Raw genomic sequence first — 18,955 nt, forward strand, 5'->3', positions numbered from 1 at the left:
TTTTATTCTCTCAGTTGTTGGGACACAAATGACAACGCTGCCATCTGGTGGGTGATTAAAGGACCTGTGCTGGCTTCGATTATGGTAAAAGAAAAATTATTATTCCTTTTAGTCTATACAAACTCATTGATTGTTACAATTAATAGTATGCTCTTTGTCTGCAGGTCAACTTTGTGCTCTTCATTGGCATCATCGTCATTCTGGTCCAAAAGCTTCAGTCTCCAGATATTGGTGGAAATGAATCCAGTATTTACCTGTAAGTGCTTCTGTCTGACATGTCCTACCTACCTTCTGTGAACCCTTAACTAAAATAAAAGATTTTTTATGTTAAACAAGCTTGCAGCATAGTCAATTGCTAAATCCTTTAACCCAGTAGAGCCTACTACATCAAAAATTGAGAGATTTCTTTTTTTCTCTCTAGATTTAAGATGTTTTTAATCCTTTTAATGAAGTCGACAAAAAATTTGCTCTATCCCTTTATTTTTTATGAGATATTGATCGTTTCGATCATGAAATGTTACCGAATTTCGGTAAATATTTGCTCTAACGATGTTAGTTTAAGTGTTAAGTAAAAAATCACCTCATTTAACCACTGGTGCAAATTTGATCCACACATTTTTTGCATGCTGTAACTGTATTATAGAACATTTAAAATCAACACATTTTCAGTTTTTTGCAATACAGAAAGTAGTCATTTCAAAAAATGGTATTTTCACCTTAAAGGTATTCTCACCATAAAGTTAAAAAAATTAGCAAAACCTTTTCCCGCCAAAAGGACTTTTGAGATTACACGGAAGCAGCCATTTTGAAATGAGCAGGAAAGGCCTTTCTACTGCCCCCTAGTGGAATAATGATGGACTACAGGACACAAAACGTGAAGGAAGTTCTTAACAGTGTGTTTTTATGGAAAGTTTGGATAAGGCAAATGAAAAAGGGTCCATGAAATATTTTATATATATATTAATAGTTATATAGGGTTGTTATTTAGTTTTAAGTTTGAAATTTGAAATTTTACATGTTTTGATTAATGTTATAAGCAAAAAAAGTAAAAAATAAAAAATAAAAATAAAAAAATAAAAATTATATATATATATATATATATATATATATATATATATATATATATATATATATATATATATATATATATATATATATATATTACAGGATGGTTTATATTTTTGATCAAAGTGCATAATGTGGTTTCAAATTAATTTAGAATATTTTATTTTACATTTAAACATTTTTTACTTCAACTTTGGTCTTACTTGTTGTATTGTTTATTTACTTGTCAATTGATTTAACCAACACATTTTTGTTTCTGAATTACTTATTTATTTAGTTGTATTCAGAATTTATTATATCAAAGGGGTTAGGTAAATGTAATCATTTGTAAAGGAAGCTGCATACAATGAAAGATACAGTAAAAGACTGAATTGGAAGATATCAGGCACAGACAGGGTGATAAGTTTGGAGTTTCAGTTGGTAAAATCACAGAACAGAAAGGATCAACCTATTTATGTGTTATTGTGCAGGAGACTGGCCCGCTCCACTCTGCTGCTGATCCCGCTCTTTGGGATCCACTACACCGTGTTCGCCTTTTCTCCAGAGAACGTCAGCAAAAGGGAGCGTTTGGTGTTTGAACTCGGCCTCGGTTCTTTTCAGGTAATAGATCGCACATAAGTGCTTCACCTGCAAAAGCATCAGCCCGTGTCAATGGGCTGCGGACAATGTCTTGACAGTTTGCTCTTTAAATTTTAAGAATTTTTGTTACCGTGTCTGAGGGCCTTTTCAAAATAAAAGAACCAGTCGGACTCATTTTGATTGCTGTAGACAGATGTACTTTCACACTGCAGTCTTGAGAGTGGATCAAATTGTCAGACAACATATCTCAGTTATAGCAACTGCAGAAAGAGAGTGAGAACCAAATTTAAGGGGTAAGAAAAAGTAAAAAAAAAACAAGGATGAGTAACAAAGAAAATAGCATTTGACATCGAAGACACAAAAAAGCAATTTAGCACACAGGCAAGTTTTTCCGATTTTGGAAATAATGGGGTGTTAAGCAACATGAAGTTGAGAAACATGTTTCTTTTACTGACTTTTTGACAAACCTAAATGTTCCAGAAAGCACTAAAAGCTGCTTTACTAATCAACAATAACAATTAAAACAGAAGGGCAAAAAATAAATAACAAAAACACCTAAGCAAGTCGTGCTTGTTTTGAATAAAAATTTTTTTTTTCAATTTTACAAGCACAACATTTTAAAACACTTTTAAAATGTGCTTCTGTTCAGGTGTATGCTCTTATTTCTTTATAAATATATAGACCAAGATTTTCTCTTTCTTTTTTAAAGAAGTATATTTATTTGCAATCACGCTCTGCTTTCTTTTACATATTTTGTCATTTGTTTGTTTATACCTTAGATTATTGATAGTAGATACTTTATTGATCCCAAAGGAAATTATATGGCAGTTTGTAGCTCAAGATCATTCACACTAATCAAATTGGCTTTTAAATAAATAAATACATAAATAATTAAACAAATCTACCTCAGGGTATATTTTACAACAGAATAGCAGCAGTAACATGCTAATGTTGCAATGTTGAGCTTTGTCTCCCTCCTGTGGGCAAAAAAGGGAAATGCACGATCAAATTTTGACTGATTCTTGATGCAGACAACCTGCTTTTGTTGTTTTCACTCCTCGCTACCGCTACTGTTTACTGCACCAGTTCAGCAGCAGCAGAGCATGAATGACTCAAAAGTGAACTGATGTAAAACTCTGTAAACTGTGAGATGCAGAGTAAACACTGATGGATTCTGTCAGTGTGAAGAGACGGGCTGTTAAAGGCTTTACAGACAACAGTTGAAGTTGATTTTCTTTGATAGGTTTGATTCTTTTCACTTCGATTGTTGATTCAGTGCAACATAAAAATTCCTGTAATTCCTGCAGAAAGTGTGTTTGAAAATCATTTTTGACCATTTTTGTTTTTCTTCAGGGCTTTGTGGTGGCTGTCCTGTATTGCTTCCTGAATGGAGAGGTAATTCTCATTTTATACTATATCAAAGTACTCTCATATTTAGTGCTTTGTTCCAAAACAGGCCTGATATGGAAGGTATATGGTGTCCAATATAAATAAAATTTAAAAAAAAATCTTTTCAAATTAGCTTTTAAAAAGAAGACATAAAACACACAAATATATTTACTTAAGTTGTTTATTCATAAATTAGATTGTTGGATTGTTTAATTATTTCAGATTTTCTTTCATTTATTAGTTGGTGCTTTTAAAAGAATTATAAATCAGACTCAAACAATCATTAAAGTAGTTCTTTATATGATACTCTTATTTATTTAAAAAAATCTTTCAAAAAAGCATTTACTAAAGAGAAAGAAAAACAACAACAACAGGCATGTAATACCTGTTCAATACAAGAGCTTTAAAGTCACAATTTAAAGTACACACATTCTCAAATTATCTTAATATCAGCTTTTTTTTAAAAATAGCTGTTGACTCTTTTTCATTAACAAAATTAATCATAACATTGCTGTTACATTTTTTGAGCGTTCATGATGCAGATTTTTGTTTTGGTGTGGTTTCAATCAAGACTCCAAACAATTATTTTAATTAAACATTGTTTTTTTTAATTTATGCCAAGCTTTAGATCGTATTTGTTGTTTTACCAAAACACATTTTTGTCCAAATCATTACCTGTACTAACACGCATTACAATTATTGCTAGTCTTCTTGAGCGGGGTTTTCTAATAAAACCTGGTCCTCAAGAGCCACTCCATTCTGTTCTCCACTTCCTATTGCCCAGCTTACTGCTGATTAGCTGACTCAGGTGATTCCACTTCCTGATTGACTGCACACACCTGATAAAGTCAGTCAGCATCAAGCAGTTCAGGGACAGCTGGAAAAGTCATGGCAACCCTTTTCTAGAGCATGTTTTCCAGCTCCTTGGTGCAGCTTTGCTCATGGCAGTCAAAGTGTATTTATTTATTTATGGGACGGGGGCTTAGATCAAAAAGGTTTTTCTTTCAGCACAAGTCATCAAAGCAAACCACAGAATCTTATTTTACCGATGTGTCCTTGACCACAACATTTGGCTTTCTCATATATAGACCCTGAAGTCTTAGATAAACCTCTGTCTGTATTTCTCTGGGTGTTTCCTTAGCAGAACGCAGTACACATTTTCTAAGTATACTACAGACCATGTACACGTTCTGTAGGCAGTGTACTAATTACTAATACTTCTAAGTTTCATATTAGTTTCATATGTAAAATAAGGAGCTCAGAGACACGTTTGGGTGAGGAGGGCCGCTACTTTATTCTGCCTTTTTATTCACATAGCCAGAAGTCCATTTGTCACCTCACGTCATGCGCAGGAGAAACACCAAAGCGGAAGGAAAACGGTGCAACATACACCCCGTCCTCCGTATGAAACATCCCGATTGAACACAAACAACACAGAGGAATTAAAATAGCCTGTTATTTTAGCATAAAAACGTTCAAAATGCCTCTTCAGAGGGAAGCATCACACAGACCTGAAGGAGATCCTGTCTTTGGTGGAGGAAGAAAGAATTGAAAGTGGACAGTTGTAGTGATATTGACAGGCTGCAGAGATCCTGCAAGCCACCAATCAATGAATAAAACATTAATAAAACTGTAAATCAAACAAATGAGCTTCCAATCATTTGTAATATCATCATCACATGTCAGGTAAAAAAAGACAGAAGCTTATAGTTGCATATACCATAAAATTCATAGAATGGTCATAGAAAATGTTTTCTGGATTCTGCAATTATTGCTTGAATCCTGAAAGGGAGCAGATTCTCCTGAGATCCTGCCGTATTTGTTTTGACTGTGAAGTTCTTTATGAAAGTTTGGTTTCTCTGTAGTGTGATGGGAGTTTTTTCTGTCACAGAAAAATGTGGATAAAGTTGCAGATTTTGTGAAAGTGTTGTGTAGAAACTGAGTTTATCTCCTTCCAGCGAGGTTCATTAATAATGACCTTGTGAAGTATATCCCTCAAGGTGCAATCGGAGATCAAGAGGAAATGGCGCAGCTGGACGGTGAACAGGTACTTTGCTGTGGACCTGAAGCACCGGCATCCTTCGCTGGCGAGCAGTGGGGTGAACGGGGGCACGCAGCTGTCAATCCTCAGCAAGAGCAGCTCGCAGATCCGCATGTCCAGCCTACAGGCCGAGACCCCGGCCACCTGAGCGGCTCCGGCGTGGATGCAGCGTCCGCAGACCCATCCGGACCGGAGAAACCCACCGTGCCCACTCTCATCCCGATGACCAGCCTTACCAACCCGTTCCTCGACTCATACCCGGATGATATCACCATGGAAACACAGCTGAGCTCGAGCGACCCAGAGCAACCTCTCGTCTAAACCCGGATGTGCCAAATGAGGAGCTGCCGGGGATTTGGCAGGATGGAGGAATCCGATGGGATCTGTATATATTGTGTTTAAATGTGGTGCTACAGGACACAAGGGGTCCGCTCGTGTCTCTCTCATCATTCCAGTCCGTCCAACACATTTCTGCATTCTCACTGCATTCCCCTCTGAGTCCAGACGTCTGCAGGTCCAAGCGCAGAAAGACACTCTGATAGTGTAAATACTTTATTGTCGGCTGCTGTTTAACCAGTGAACACATACAAGTCTCCTGCAGCTTGGGAGAGGGGTTTTTTCAACATATGATTGTGTTGCATCATGGGAAATGTAGTAGCTGAAAAAATGCTGGCTCCTTACTCCACCTCAAAGTCCCTGCAGCGACCCTTTAAGAGGTTACAAGAGTCTTTGAAAGACGGGAGCGTTCAGTGTTATCGATCAAGCTGTGGCACAGTCAGAGGTGGAGGTGAAGGGCAATATTTATTTTAAAGAAAGGATTTTCTACAGTTCTGTGAAACTCAAAAAATTGTGAAGTGGAAAAAGAAAAATTAAGTTGGCAGCCATTAGTACAAAAAATGTCAATGAACTTAAAAAGTTGCATGAGTTTTCTGTCTACTTTCATTTATCACAGATTTCAATATTTTCCTTTTTATGTTTTTTCTAGTTTCTAACTTTTTGTTTAAGTAATAGGAAAAACCCAAATTCCTGTCTTATTCATCCTTTTTTCTGCAGCTAGTGTGTCAGTGATGTCTGGCCTCTTCACTCTAAAAAGCAAGCACACAGATTTCAGCCTTTCATTTGAGGAGAATTCTTCCAAAGATGAGTTTTTCTTTTTGCACAGCCGTTTCACACTGCAGCTGATGTCAAGTCTCCTACCGATCCAGACGACTTTACTCTGCTACCTCCAGAAGTGCCTTTCAGCACTAAACGTATTGGATGATTTTTAAACGTAATTTGGAAAAACAAACCCGCAGAATACAGAAAAAAATGAGGTTCTGAAAGTGCTTCTCTGATGCTGGAGAGGAAATCTGTTTTTAAAACCTGGAGGCCTTCTGAGTACTAACTCAGTTTATAAAGATGAGCAAAACATACGACCAAATCAAGCCCAAAAAGGACAAGTTTCTGTGTATTGACGTCGGTCTAAACAGATCAAGAAGACTCACATATCAAGAAAATGTCCCCTTTTGTGAAGCAACACTCATACCCGCGTGAAATTGTAAACACCCATTCTTGAACAAGCACGGTGTTCACACTGGTCTGTCACTACACGGTACTAGCGCGTGTCCGCGTGTTGGAAGAGGTTCGGTGCGAAATCTTGAAGCGGTGCAAATCTCGAAAATCAGGCTTTCTCTTTCACAGCTCTGTTGTCATATAATTCCATCCACAACAAACAGCAATTATTAATTTCTCAAGTTGGCACTTCCGTGAATTAAAAGGGAAGCCATCCACACGTCACAACTGATTGGGTAAAATTCAAAATGGTTAAACTTTCAACGCACATTCGATGGTCGTTTGGTTTGAACGTAGAGCCCGAAAACGGTCTTAAAATGTGTGTAGCTATGTGTGAACGTGAGAGTTTTGAACGCGCAAGGGGCGCCATCCATACGTCACAATCAAATCCACGTCACTGACTGGTCAAAATTTGAACTGGTTAAATGTTCAACGCATTTTGAATGTAGATCACGAAAATGATTATAAAAATGTGCGTAACTCCACGTAAACGAGAGTTTTGAACGCAGAAGCCTGAAACGCAGATTTACGGACGTTTATATAGACTTTTCATTGAAGTTGGTCACTTGAATGCATGTTAGCGAGGGCGGTGTGAACGTAGCTTAAAACAACTTTCTTTAACCCTTTAACACCACAGCTGTTGCCTGTAACAGCTAAAGACAAAAACAAACTCTTTGATGTGCCGTAACTCTGATTCAGACGCAGAGAAAATTGGTATTTCATTTCACATTTGCTAACGTGGAGCACAACCACTTTTCTTCAAGGCTGAATCAGCTGGACATGCATTGATTGCACTTCACTACTATAAAGTGTCACGTATCAGTAAAAGACTGGTTTTCTTCTCTTCAGAATCTGCTGAAATTACGTTAATTGCGTAAAAGTTGCAATAGCCGAAATAATGTCAACACTGAAGCTAAAGCTCTGGTGTTCAAAGGTTACATTAGTTTGTGCATGTTAACCTTTTTACCCTCACATTGGACATAAAAACTGAATTTATTCAACCCTGACACATTAAACATGAAATGTCCTTATTCGGAGGTCCATGCCAGTCTCGGGGAGAGATGGGCTGACCAGACACGGTCCTGACCTGCTTGTTATGCCATGCGTGTGTGTATGTGTGTGTGTCTGTGCTGCAGTAATAGCAGAGCAGAACCAACAGCAGCCATAAGGGGGCCCTGTTGCTTTCGGGAAAGGGCTGGACAATCAGCACAACTGCTCTAGTTCATCCACAACGTGCATCACACACATCCGGACAATCCCGCTTTCTCTTTCTTCTCCTTCTGATCCCTTTGTGAGGAATCGCTTTTTTTGGTGTTTTAATATCGGAGTTGGAGCCTTATAACGCCAGTACTATGTTGATGTCACGCAAAGTTGTTGCTATTACTATGACAAATAAATATTCATTTGAAACAGCTGTCCTGAACCATGAAGTATAGTGAGTAGTTTAAAGGTTGTGTAAAGAAATAAAACCTGTGACTAAATGAACTGCAGTTTCAGTGTGTGAAACAGAAACAAACTGCCAACACTTGTAACTTGTGAAGCTAAAGTTTTCTGTGGTTCTAAGTGAAATAGTTGCATTCAATGAGTTTTGTGCTCATGGTTTTTTTTCTTCTTTTACAAATGTTCTTCTTTACAGTGATAATTGTGTCTGCTAAAGCCTCAGCTCTCCAGCAGAGACGCGTGCATGCCCGTCCAATGCTTTTCCTTTGAGTGTTTTTTCTTCACAGACACGAAGAAAATCACAGTGCCATCAGTAGCTAGTCTGCATGATGTTTAATGGTTTACTGAATTTGCTTGTTTAAAAAAGTCTGACCACACAATGGCTGAATGTAATTCGATTTTAATGCAACAGTTTTGTCTTTTTTCTGTCTGTGCACATTTTTGTAAGCTATGAAACTATCGAGAATAAATGTTTTTAACTTGTTGGCTCTAGTTTGGTTGTTGACTTTAGGACTTTCCTAGGTCAAAAACATGTCACCCCCTTCATGTAATACAACTATTGACTGTACATGACAACACGACTGAGTGACCCCTCCCCTTTCACATTCTAAATAGGGAGTATCTGCTGGTTCCAAGAAGCCAAAATCCCATAGACTTCCATAGAGAAATAAACAGCTAGTATTCAGTCATTCTAATTGTCAGAATTTTTTTTTTTTTTTAAGTTATAAAATGGCCAATCTGATGTCTAAATAAGTTTACGTTGAAAACATTTGATAGACAGATTGCCCTGAGCTTGGGGTGGCAGGGGTGTGGACTTCCAACAAGCTCACTCCTTATTGGCGAGAATGGTTGCCATAGAAGTGTTTACTCGCCTGACTTTGACCAATCACTGCTTATTTATTTTGATTGGCTCCAAAACTGGTGACTGATCTGACTTTATTTGGTTGGAGTAAGCCATTTTCTATGGGTCACATCCACTCGGTCCAGTTCTCTTATACAGTCAATGAATGCAACACATCTCATTGAATACATGCAAATACACATTAGGCCAAGAAACACAGACTGAGGGTGGGAATTAATACAATTTTTTTTTGCCACTTTTTTTGAGCACTTTATCATTTTCTGTTTATCGTATTTAGTTACTTGTAATTATTTTTATTTTTATTTGAAAATAAAAAAGAAATTAATCAATCGATCAATCAATACGTATGTGTCCCATTTATGAAATATACAGGAGTCTGTTTGTGAAATATTTACAACAAACTACTTATTACAAAGAGAAAATCAAACACTTTCACACGTCACATGTAATTGTTAAAGGTTAAAAATCTACATTACAAAGTCCACAACATACAAACTCATCCAAGCAGAATCAGATGATACATTTGTAATTGCAGTGCAACAGAAGGGTAGACCACCACAGCTGTATAAAATAAGCTTTATTATGCCACATAATTTACATTTACACAAACAGTACAACAATATTCCAACCCTATCCCACATTAAGTCACATTTAAGAAGAACTTGTTAGCAGATGGTTTGATCGTTTTGTATTAAAAAATCTAGTGTAAATGAGCAGATTAAAAACAACAGGGATAATTGTGTTTTCTGACAATGTTATGGAACCTGCTGTGAAAAATGTCTGTCTGAATATCTTTGTCTTTTTTTTTACTTTTGACTAAACTCTGAGTGATTATGAAATCAACAACAAGCTACCAAGCTCAATCGCTGCACTTATAAAAAGCTTTTTTTTGGTGTATTATTCAACTTAAATGGCTAAAGTAAAGCTCTTATTTACAGTAATATTACAAAATTAGCCATGATGCCTTTCAATCTCCATGTTTTGAAAACGATGTCTTTGATTAAATAAAAAAAAGAGATTTATTGAAAGAAAGCTTTTAACAGTGATGTCATCAGCCACTGGTATTTTATAATGTTAAATGTAGGAGCACAGTGTGGTGTGAATAGAACTAATGCCGTGTATTTGTTTTCTGGTCATTTTCTGAGTGATATATTGGTGGATGACTTCAAGATTCAAATAATTCATTCTAAGCAATTATTTATTATCTAGTTTGTTTGTTTTAACAAACAAAACAAAACCTAACAATTTTTATAAAATTTTTTATTATTTGTTTCTCTTGCTCTATGTACAAAATGCATGGCCATCAAACACATACTGAAAGTTAAACCAGTTCAATTTTGACCAATCAGGGACTGAGATTTGGTAGTGATGTATGGATGGTGTCCTTTTTAATTCACAGAAGCCAACCACTTGAAAATTGATCATGAAGGAGAAATTAATAATTGCAGTTTGTGTCTGGCTGGGATTATATGACGTCAAGTATTTCATCTATCGGAATAGAGCTGTGAAAGAAAAAGCCTGGAGTAAAATTTGTGAGATTTGCTTTGACATTTCACACCTCTTCCAACTACACCAACAGCATGTGCTAGTATCAGGTAGCAACACTCCAGTGTGAACACCTTACGCTAAGCGCTTTACACATCCTCGGTGTAAACGTAACATTAGGCTTGTTCCTTCCACTTTCGGCTTCTCCCATCAGGGGTCGCCACAGCGAACAAGTCGCATGGTAAATTTGGCAATGTTTTACGCCGGATGCCCTTCCTGACGCAACCTTCTCAAACTGGGCTTGGAACCGGCCGAGGTAGAGAAGGGAACAGGGAGCAGCCCGGAGTCGAACCCGGGTTTCACGGACGGAAGGCGCCGCAAACCAGCACGAGCTAAACTGGCTCCAACATTAGGCTTGTTAACTCCTTATAATATTCAGGTCCTATGGAGGGGTTAAAAACAAACATGTACACTGTTCAAACATAAAAAATGAAGCGCGAGGTTCACTCAGAATATTTTATCTGTGAGTCCAAACGTTACAAGACAATATGGCTTCTCCAAGTAAGGGTTTAGTGGCCGACAAAGTGTGCATTATCAGAAATCAACGCACGCCTGAACTGTGCGACGCGAATCGGAGTGGTCACTAACCCGCTTATACCATGGTCACTTACAAAAGAAATTAATATTCAATCAGTTTTTAGTACTTTATTCTTGCTATTTTTTCGGTTTAGATTGCTTCTTTCACAAAAAGCAGACTATTTGTTATCTGGTGCGGTGCGTTGTCACGGGAACATAACTTTCGCGCCCCTTAGCTGGGTGAGCCGGCGCAGACCTCAAGTGCAGCAGCGAAGGAAAGCAATAAATATGCTGATCGTCACAATGTGTTAAATAAAGCATCAGTCCAGAGAGAAAGTTCACCTCTTCAGATGATGAAGCAAAAGTTCTTTGTAAAGAAGCCAGCGCGGTGATATAGAACATTTATGCTATGTGACGGAACTTCTTTTTTAGACGTGCAGTTTTCACTGTGTTATATCACTTTTTTAATGCACACTCAGCAGCCAATCAGAATAGAGAATTCACCCGAACCATGATACAAAGGATATTATCTCATAACTAGGGTGATTACGGCAATGGTTCAAGTGGACTTTTTACGTATTTCATAACTTCATTCTGGTGAGGGAAATCATAAACACGGATGTTATTATATATTTTTCTAGAAACACACCTTTTCAAAACAGGTTTTGGAAAAATGATGCACATGTACACAAAGGTTAAGGACTACAAATAGATTTAACTCACATAAATGGTAACTAAACACTGATGTATCCTGTATTGTAGAAAGGCACTGCAGTGACCCAAAGCTGAGTACTAATCTAAAACTTATTTAGAAAGTTAGGAGCTATACATCTGTACATGTTTAGTACACTCTTCGCTGTACATGCATGCAAAATGGATGAAATGAAAATGCCAAAAGACAGGTGACCACAGCATTAACACACAGATTATACATAATCCTGATTATTGATCAGGTTATATTACAACATCTTGTTATTGTACAAAAATTAAACAGCCATTTTACTCTACAAAAATATGTGGCATTTAAACACGCACTAGGCAAAGATTCCTACACCAAAATGTTCCTTAATTCGAACTCTACAAAACAACTCTGCTTTGTGTCAACTTACATTCACACTAGCAACGAAATAATCTGCTGATTAAATAGCTTTTACAGTCTAGTGCTCCAGATGTGCGCTAATGCGCTGTGCAAGATGTTGCAGGCAGAACCACTGATAACAAGACGGACGGTTTCCCATGAACTCCAATGTATCGTGATCACACAGGAATGCCAACAAACCAGATGGCTCTGAGTTGGTAATACAACACAGACGTCACACACAGTTAAGGATTAACGTACTATAAGATAAAGATGAACAAAATTAAATAATGATTTGCCAAACACTAGGGAAAAGAATGTCCTTTAGCAATGGAACAACTGGCTCAGGACACCTGGCTCTGTTCAACCCTTTAACACCGGAGCTGTCACTCACGACATCTAACAACTCATACTCATGACATCACATGGTACACTTTGGCAGCGTGCTTGCATCTTCACCCCCACGTGCACACTGTGACACTGCAAATATACACCCTGGTTATCCGAAGATACATAACCTCTTTTTGTAATAGTAAACCCGGTCCAACACAAAAGGCTTTCAGGTCTTATCTATTCGCTCAGTTGTTGGACAGAACAAGTAAAAAAAAAAAAAAAAACAACTCTTTAAATATGTGACCATTTACACGATCAACATAAATCAGCAGATTCTCACAAGGAGAAAAGCAGCTTCTCATATCAGCTTTGCGCCAAAATCCAACACTTTACTAATGTAAAGTGTTGCATAACAGCGCCAAGCTGCTTTTTCCCCCAACAGAATCAGCTGATTTACGTTGATTGCGTAAGGTCTTCACTGCTGTTAAGTGTTGCATAACAGCAAAAGGCTGCTTTTCTCTTCTTCAGAATCAGCTGGAAATACGTCAATTGCATAAATGGTGGAAGAGTTATGGTAGTTGAAAGAATGAAAATACTAGAGCTAAAGCTCTAGTATTAAAGGGTTAATCAGCCTGAACTCGTGTTCAGTTTATTAAAACTCATCGTATGAGCTGAGACAGATAATATAAGAAAAGCCTTGTTTCTTGCTAACTGAAACTGTTTATATATGACATGAGCAAAGCATAACAGCCTTTTTGGTGTCCAGTAAACATGAAAATATATATATTTAAAAAGAAAAAGAAAAATCAAAGGTTTTAAAATGTATGTGAAAAACGAATATGACATTAAAAATAAAAGCTTTAACTAAATAAAAAAAATTGTTTTGAGTTTTGCAGCAATGACTCATTCAAATCATATGACTAAAAGAAGATCTTTCAAACTTTCTAAACCAGAATTTAGAGAAAATTGAGTTGGTTGCACATAGCATTAAACCCAAACATTACACAGTTTTTATTTTAATTAGCATTGAATGAGAAACTTATTCCTGTAATCCAACTTAAGCTATAACTATATTTTCTTTTGGAAATTTAAAATCCAGAATTTTCTCCCATTATAAATTAAGGCTTTGTATCCATCCATTTTCAACACTTGCTTTATCCTGTGTGAGATCATTGAGGTTGCTGGAGCCTATCCCAGTTATGGCAAAGGCAGGGCAAAACCGTAGACATGCAGCTAGTCCATCAAAGGGCCACAAACACACACACACACGCACAGGATCACCAATTGACCTATAAATGAGGCATTCTCAAAAATGACTGGACTGATCACAAAGAAAGTTTTCATCCAACATTTTGTTTGGTTGGAGCATAGCTATCACCATGAAAGTTCCAGCTCAGAAAAAGTTTTTGAAAAGTTAAAAGAATTTAAATAGAATGACAAAGAACATGAATTGTGTCTGCCTTCATGGGCAATGTTAATTTTTTAACTCCTTATTTTGACATGAGTTATGCTTTCATTTTTTGTGTGTGCATCTATGTGGTCAATTGACAGGCTAAGGAGCTCCTTTTCATATACAGCATGCCTTAAAAATGTTTCCTAGAGCTACAACTCTACATGTTAACAGTAAAAACAATCTGGGGCTTAAACAAGCAGATTATCGTATCTGTTGTCGAAAAGAAATCATATAAATTACCATCATAAGGCATTTTCTAAATCTAAACTGTGCACATTGAATCAAAAAGAAATCCATCCATTGTTACATAACTTTCTTAAATGAAAGTGTTGTTTTGCTATATTACGGTTAACTTTTTGGAGGCTTGCATATCTTTTGTTTGTTTATTTATACAGGGAACTGTTTGCTGCATCCTGATTGGCTGTAAAACTTGCCAATCAATCTCCTCACTTCAGTTCGCCAAATCTGCATAAATCTTAAATTGCAATCAGATCTTTGTTTTCATTCCACAATACAAATTTTTCAATAAAGGTTAGAACTTTGACAGTTTAAACAACAAAGAAACGTTTGAAATGTTCATGTCTGTCAAAGAAAAGTGTATGAAGTGTGTAGTTAGGAGTCTATTGCAGGTTAGTTTTAGAATCTATCCCCAGCAATTGATGAAGGAACACTGTACCTCTTCTGGCATATGCCAGGATATTTTTTTAAACTGTAATTGCAATGTGTTGTTCATGTTAAATGTGGTTCTTGTAAAACTTTCAAATATTTATGTAATGAAACTCAAAATCATTGACATCTTTCAAAGTCTTCTGCAGCTTGGTCAGTGCTTTTTCCAGCAAACCTTTTCTTAGATTCTATGAATTAACGGACAGCTACTGGATGCCCATGAGTTGAGAGTCAAAGTCAAAGACTTTATTCAACTGTGTAAACTACATTGTGTCTTATGTAAAGGTTCCATGTTGTGTTTTGTGATGTGGAGCTGGCGCTAAACTGGTCCAGTTTTCACAATTTAAAAAAAAGAAATCTCCAATGCAAATATATAAATGCATTAAAGTCTTTAAACATCCTGAAAACTTTAGTTTTATTTGTGCTAATCTTTTTCCCTTTTAATTATGTTAGCATGAAATGTGAACAAAATACCACAAACACGTATTAGTGCTACATTCACACCGCCCTCGGGAATGTACGTTCAAGTGCCCACTTCCAATAAACGGTTTATTTAAATGCATATATAAGCGCATTTCAGGCTTTTGCATTCAAAACTCTCACGTTCACGCTTAGCTGCACAAGTCTCTGTGACCGTTTTTGTACAAAACTCTGCCATTAAACGCACGTTGAGTGTTAAACCAGGTAAACTTTGACCATTCATGGACTCGGATTGATTTATATACGGAATTGCCAACTGTTCAAAATCAATCATGAAGGAGAAATTATTGATTGCAGTTTTGTCCGGCTGTAATTATTTGACACCAAGTCTTTCATATATCAGAATCGAGCTGTGAAAGAAAAAGTCTGGTGCCAAATGTCACCGCTTAAACATTTTACACCAAGCCTCTTCCAACTGTAGTTACACGCGCTAGTATCGGGTAGCAATAGTCAAAGTGGGAACACAATTTGCTAAAAGTTCATTTAAGAACTTGCTTTTAATGCATTCTTGAATGCACGTTACATACCCGGTGTGTACGTAGCATGAGAGGGATACAAGTTAGAGCAAGTATTTGTCAATATTTATGAGACTAAGCACAAACCATAACAAAATCCGTTTTTAAAATTAAACTGTTAAGTAATTCTCAATGAATTATCCCCAAAACAACAAAGATACAAGATATGATTTGTCACTGAATCACACATTGAGTTGTTAAGTGAGGGAGCTACTGACTTCTTTCTAAGCATTTATGTCTCATTGTTTTCAGTAATAAATTCCTAGAAACATATGAAGTACCTTCTACATTCAAGCTTTGTGGTTTAGTCATTGCTCAGGTCCAAAGATCAATCAGGCTCCCAGAAAAGTACTTGAGTACCAGCTGCAGTCAGATGATTTTTCTTTGGGGGGGGGGTTCACACAGTAGAAACGTTGCTCGGTGTGAGTGCCTGTGCTTCTGAGCCCAGCTGCTCTTTGGGACTGGATTTGTCCAGGACAGATATTTGAGTGATGGTGCTGCTTTCGTTGAAAAATGTACGCCGTCGTTTACTGTAGCTGAGATAACTCTGAGTCTGCCACTTCCAGAACCGCTTCTTCAGCTCCGCCTGCACCTGAAAAACAAGTCAACATTAGTTCTATTACATCCACTTTGGCTGTTTTACTCTTTATTTGAACATGCTTAAGAATATCCCGTAAAATTGATTCCAAAAATGGTTTTGTTAGGGGGAAAAATAGACATCCATCAATCATTTACCATTTCTCCAGGAAGCAGGGAAGCGAGTATAGGGAGGCTTTTGGCTCTAACCAAGTCACCCTTTGTCTCAGCTCAATTTGACTGCCTTGCCATTTAGTTATTAAGAATTTGTGTCTCTCCAATAGAACAGTTCCAGCCCGAGCCCTTAATCCATTTGCCAATATTTTGCTTTGCTGTGACTACACTCAGTAACAAGAGGTGCACATAAGTCCAAAGCATCCACAAGATGCAGATTATTCAGAATGAAAGCCATGGTAATAATTTAGACTAATCTTTGACATACATAAAAAATTATTCCATCCCACTCAACAAGAGATGCATTAAAAGGCAGATCCTGCTTCCCCAACTATTTTCTGAACATCTTGGATAATGCAACATATTCCAGCAGAGGCCACTGTAACACAGACAGAGCTTCTTTAGCAGTAGCTTGCTCAAGCGCATCATGGTTATACAAACCGAGATAGCAAATACCTCCATCCTGTCTGCCGATTCAAGCATCATCAGGTGAGAATTAAACACCCTCCCTTTGACTGACAATTTTATGTTTGCTTTATGTTTGCAAGCTACTTATTTTATCATTTTTTTTTTTTTTAGCTTTCGGCTTCTCCTGTTAGGGGTTGCCACAGCAAATCAGCTTTCACTGGAATCAGCTTTCATTAGAATTGGCTTTCACTGTTCCACACAGGTGGCTTGGCAGAGTCTTTCTGCCCTTCCTGACACAGCCCTGTTTTTTCAAGGGACAAGGATACTCAGATAGGCAGATTCATGCCTAAGCTCTACACCCAGCCAACTAAAAGTGATAAAGCAATTACGGGACGGGACTTTTCCAAAATACAGCCGGAGTTGCAGCTGAATCGCGGTACGTCATTCTTATCAAAATGTCTTTAATAAAATAAAATAAACGCAAAGAAAAAGTATTTTACGATCTTTTATATTCCTAACTCCTCAGTGTTTTATCAGGGCCTGTTTGGATGAACAGAGAGCTGAAATCCTGGAGATGGGAAATGTTTAATTTTTCAGTTAATGAGGGCAATTTCCCACGGCACACTTGACCATCTCCCACGGCACACTAGTGTGCCGCGGCACACTGGTTGAAAAACACTGATCTAGACCCACTAGACAGTGCTCTGAACCTTTTTTCTTCAATGATTTGTGAACCTCACTGGTGTCCATGGATTACATGAAATCTTTCCACCTTTATCCACCTTTTTCATGGTAGGGAAAAGACATCAATGCAAGGGTGGGGTCATCTAAGATAGCACAAGGGTTAAAAGGAAGTACTTAATTCAGTCCCACCAGCATTTTCCAACCACACTTATTGGTTTTAAAAGTCCCATGATTATGTTGTTTTTAGATAAAAAAAAAGAAAAATCTGTCCTTTTTTAGGACATAGTTTCTGCAGAGCAGAAGTTAATGTAGAACCGCCACACTTAATAACTGATGCAAAAAGAAAACTTAACAGAGACAATCCCTAGATGCCTTTTATTACTGTTTATTAATTCAGTTTATTTTAGAATTTTAAACATTTTTTGATTTGACAGTTTTCTTTGCTGTTTTCTTAATTTTTCTTTTAGATTATAAAAGTCAAATCTCCTTTTTTATTGTTATTTCATCAATATTTTCATTTTTGTGCTATTTTATGTAACTGATATTGTTTTTATTATTAGAATTTAATCTAGTTGATGTAGTTTATTTTTAGTTTTTCTAGAAAAACAACATTTTCTTCTTCCTAACTACGAGATGTTGTGCTCATATTCTGTACTTAATGCATGCTAGCCTAACATTTATATGTGGTTCCTTTTCTTATTCCTGATTTTTACTCATCAGGCTGTTGCAGAACAACAAATTACTGTCAAAACAAAGTAGACTTCACCCAAACTCTGCCCTGCAGCTGCAGTTATAGAGCAATTGAGTAGTTTTCTTACGGCTGCGGACTAGACTTCATTAAACGGACCTTGAATAAACTGGAACTAAGACCTCAGGCTTCTCAAAATCTATTTCGTTTTCTCATTATTGTTTCTGCCTGCAGCTTTTTTCACAAGATGAGAGCAAAACCACAAAACCACATCAGTCCCAAGTTTTAGCTTTTTTTGTAAAGTAAATGTTAAGCAGTACAAAAAGATGTAAATCGCATAAAAAACTATGCCGTGTTTCCTTACCTCACCATTCAGGAAACAATACAGTAACGCCACAACAAAGCCCTGCAGGAACAAAAAAACATTAAATGCAGCTGAGGTGTGATCATTTCTTTTCTTTGCATGTGTGTCTGCTGCTGCACCTGGAAGGATCCCAGTCCCAGCTCGATAAAGATTCGGGCTTCAGCTCCTGTGTTTTCTGGCAGGAAGGCGAACACCATGTAGTGCATCCCAAACAGGGGAATGAGCAGCAGGGTGGATTTGGCCAATCTCCTGCATAAATGTGCAGCACACATGTGTGGACTCAAGCTTTATTTGTGCAAAATGTTGACAGGAATGCTGCGTCTTACTTAAAGTGGCTGGTGTCGTTGCCACCAACTCCGGGAGACCTGAGCTTCTGGACCAGAATCCGGATCACATTGATGAAGATGATGAAGTTTACCTGTGTGAAACAAACTCTTAGCCCCAATATATTGGTTTGAAAGCACTTCAAACTGTTATTCATAAAAGCAAAGTTTCAAACTTTGATGCAACTGTATCCATTTCCAACAATCTTTGTGTAAAAAGGAATC

The 18,955-nt window shown here is 37.2% G+C and overlaps 2 protein-coding genes across 3 annotated transcripts in view; one reads left to right on the forward strand and one right to left on the reverse strand.

Annotated features, from left to right (window-relative positions):
- The window catches only part of LOC101163161 (pituitary adenylate cyclase-activating polypeptide type I receptor), a 33,905-nt gene extending 25,354 nt beyond the window's left edge, over positions 1-8,551 (forward strand). The window contains exons 10-14 of one of the 2 annotated variants that reach the window (XM_011474272.3): positions 15-84; positions 165-256; positions 1,536-1,665; positions 2,998-3,039; positions 5,021-8,551. In XM_011474272.3, coding sequence (XP_011472574.1) covers positions 15-84; positions 165-256; positions 1,536-1,665; positions 2,998-3,039; positions 5,021-5,395 — 709 coding nt within the window. In that variant the 3' untranslated portion in view covers positions 5,396-8,551. The remainder of the gene's footprint in view (positions 1-14; positions 85-164; positions 257-1,535; positions 1,666-2,997; positions 3,040-5,020) is intronic. The other variant, XM_004068130.4, reaches the window with a different exon arrangement.
- Positions 8,552-10,914: 2,363 nt separating this feature from the next.
- The window catches only part of LOC101168197 (pituitary adenylate cyclase-activating polypeptide type I receptor-like), a 53,390-nt gene continuing 45,349 nt past the window's right edge, over positions 10,915-18,955 (reverse strand). Inside the window, exons 10-13 of the mRNA XM_011474273.2 lie at positions 18,734-18,825; positions 18,527-18,656; positions 18,408-18,449; positions 10,915-16,105 (exon numbers count right to left, since the gene is read on the reverse strand). Coding sequence (XP_011472575.1) covers positions 15,911-16,105; positions 18,408-18,449; positions 18,527-18,656; positions 18,734-18,825 — 459 coding nt within the window. The 3' untranslated portion in view covers positions 10,915-15,910. The remainder of the gene's footprint in view (positions 16,106-18,407; positions 18,450-18,526; positions 18,657-18,733; positions 18,826-18,955) is intronic.

This window comes from Oryzias latipes, chromosome 4, assembly GCF_002234675.1.
Source record: "Oryzias latipes chromosome 4, ASM223467v1".
NCBI lineage: Eukaryota > Metazoa > Chordata > Actinopteri > Beloniformes > Adrianichthyidae > Oryzias > Oryzias latipes.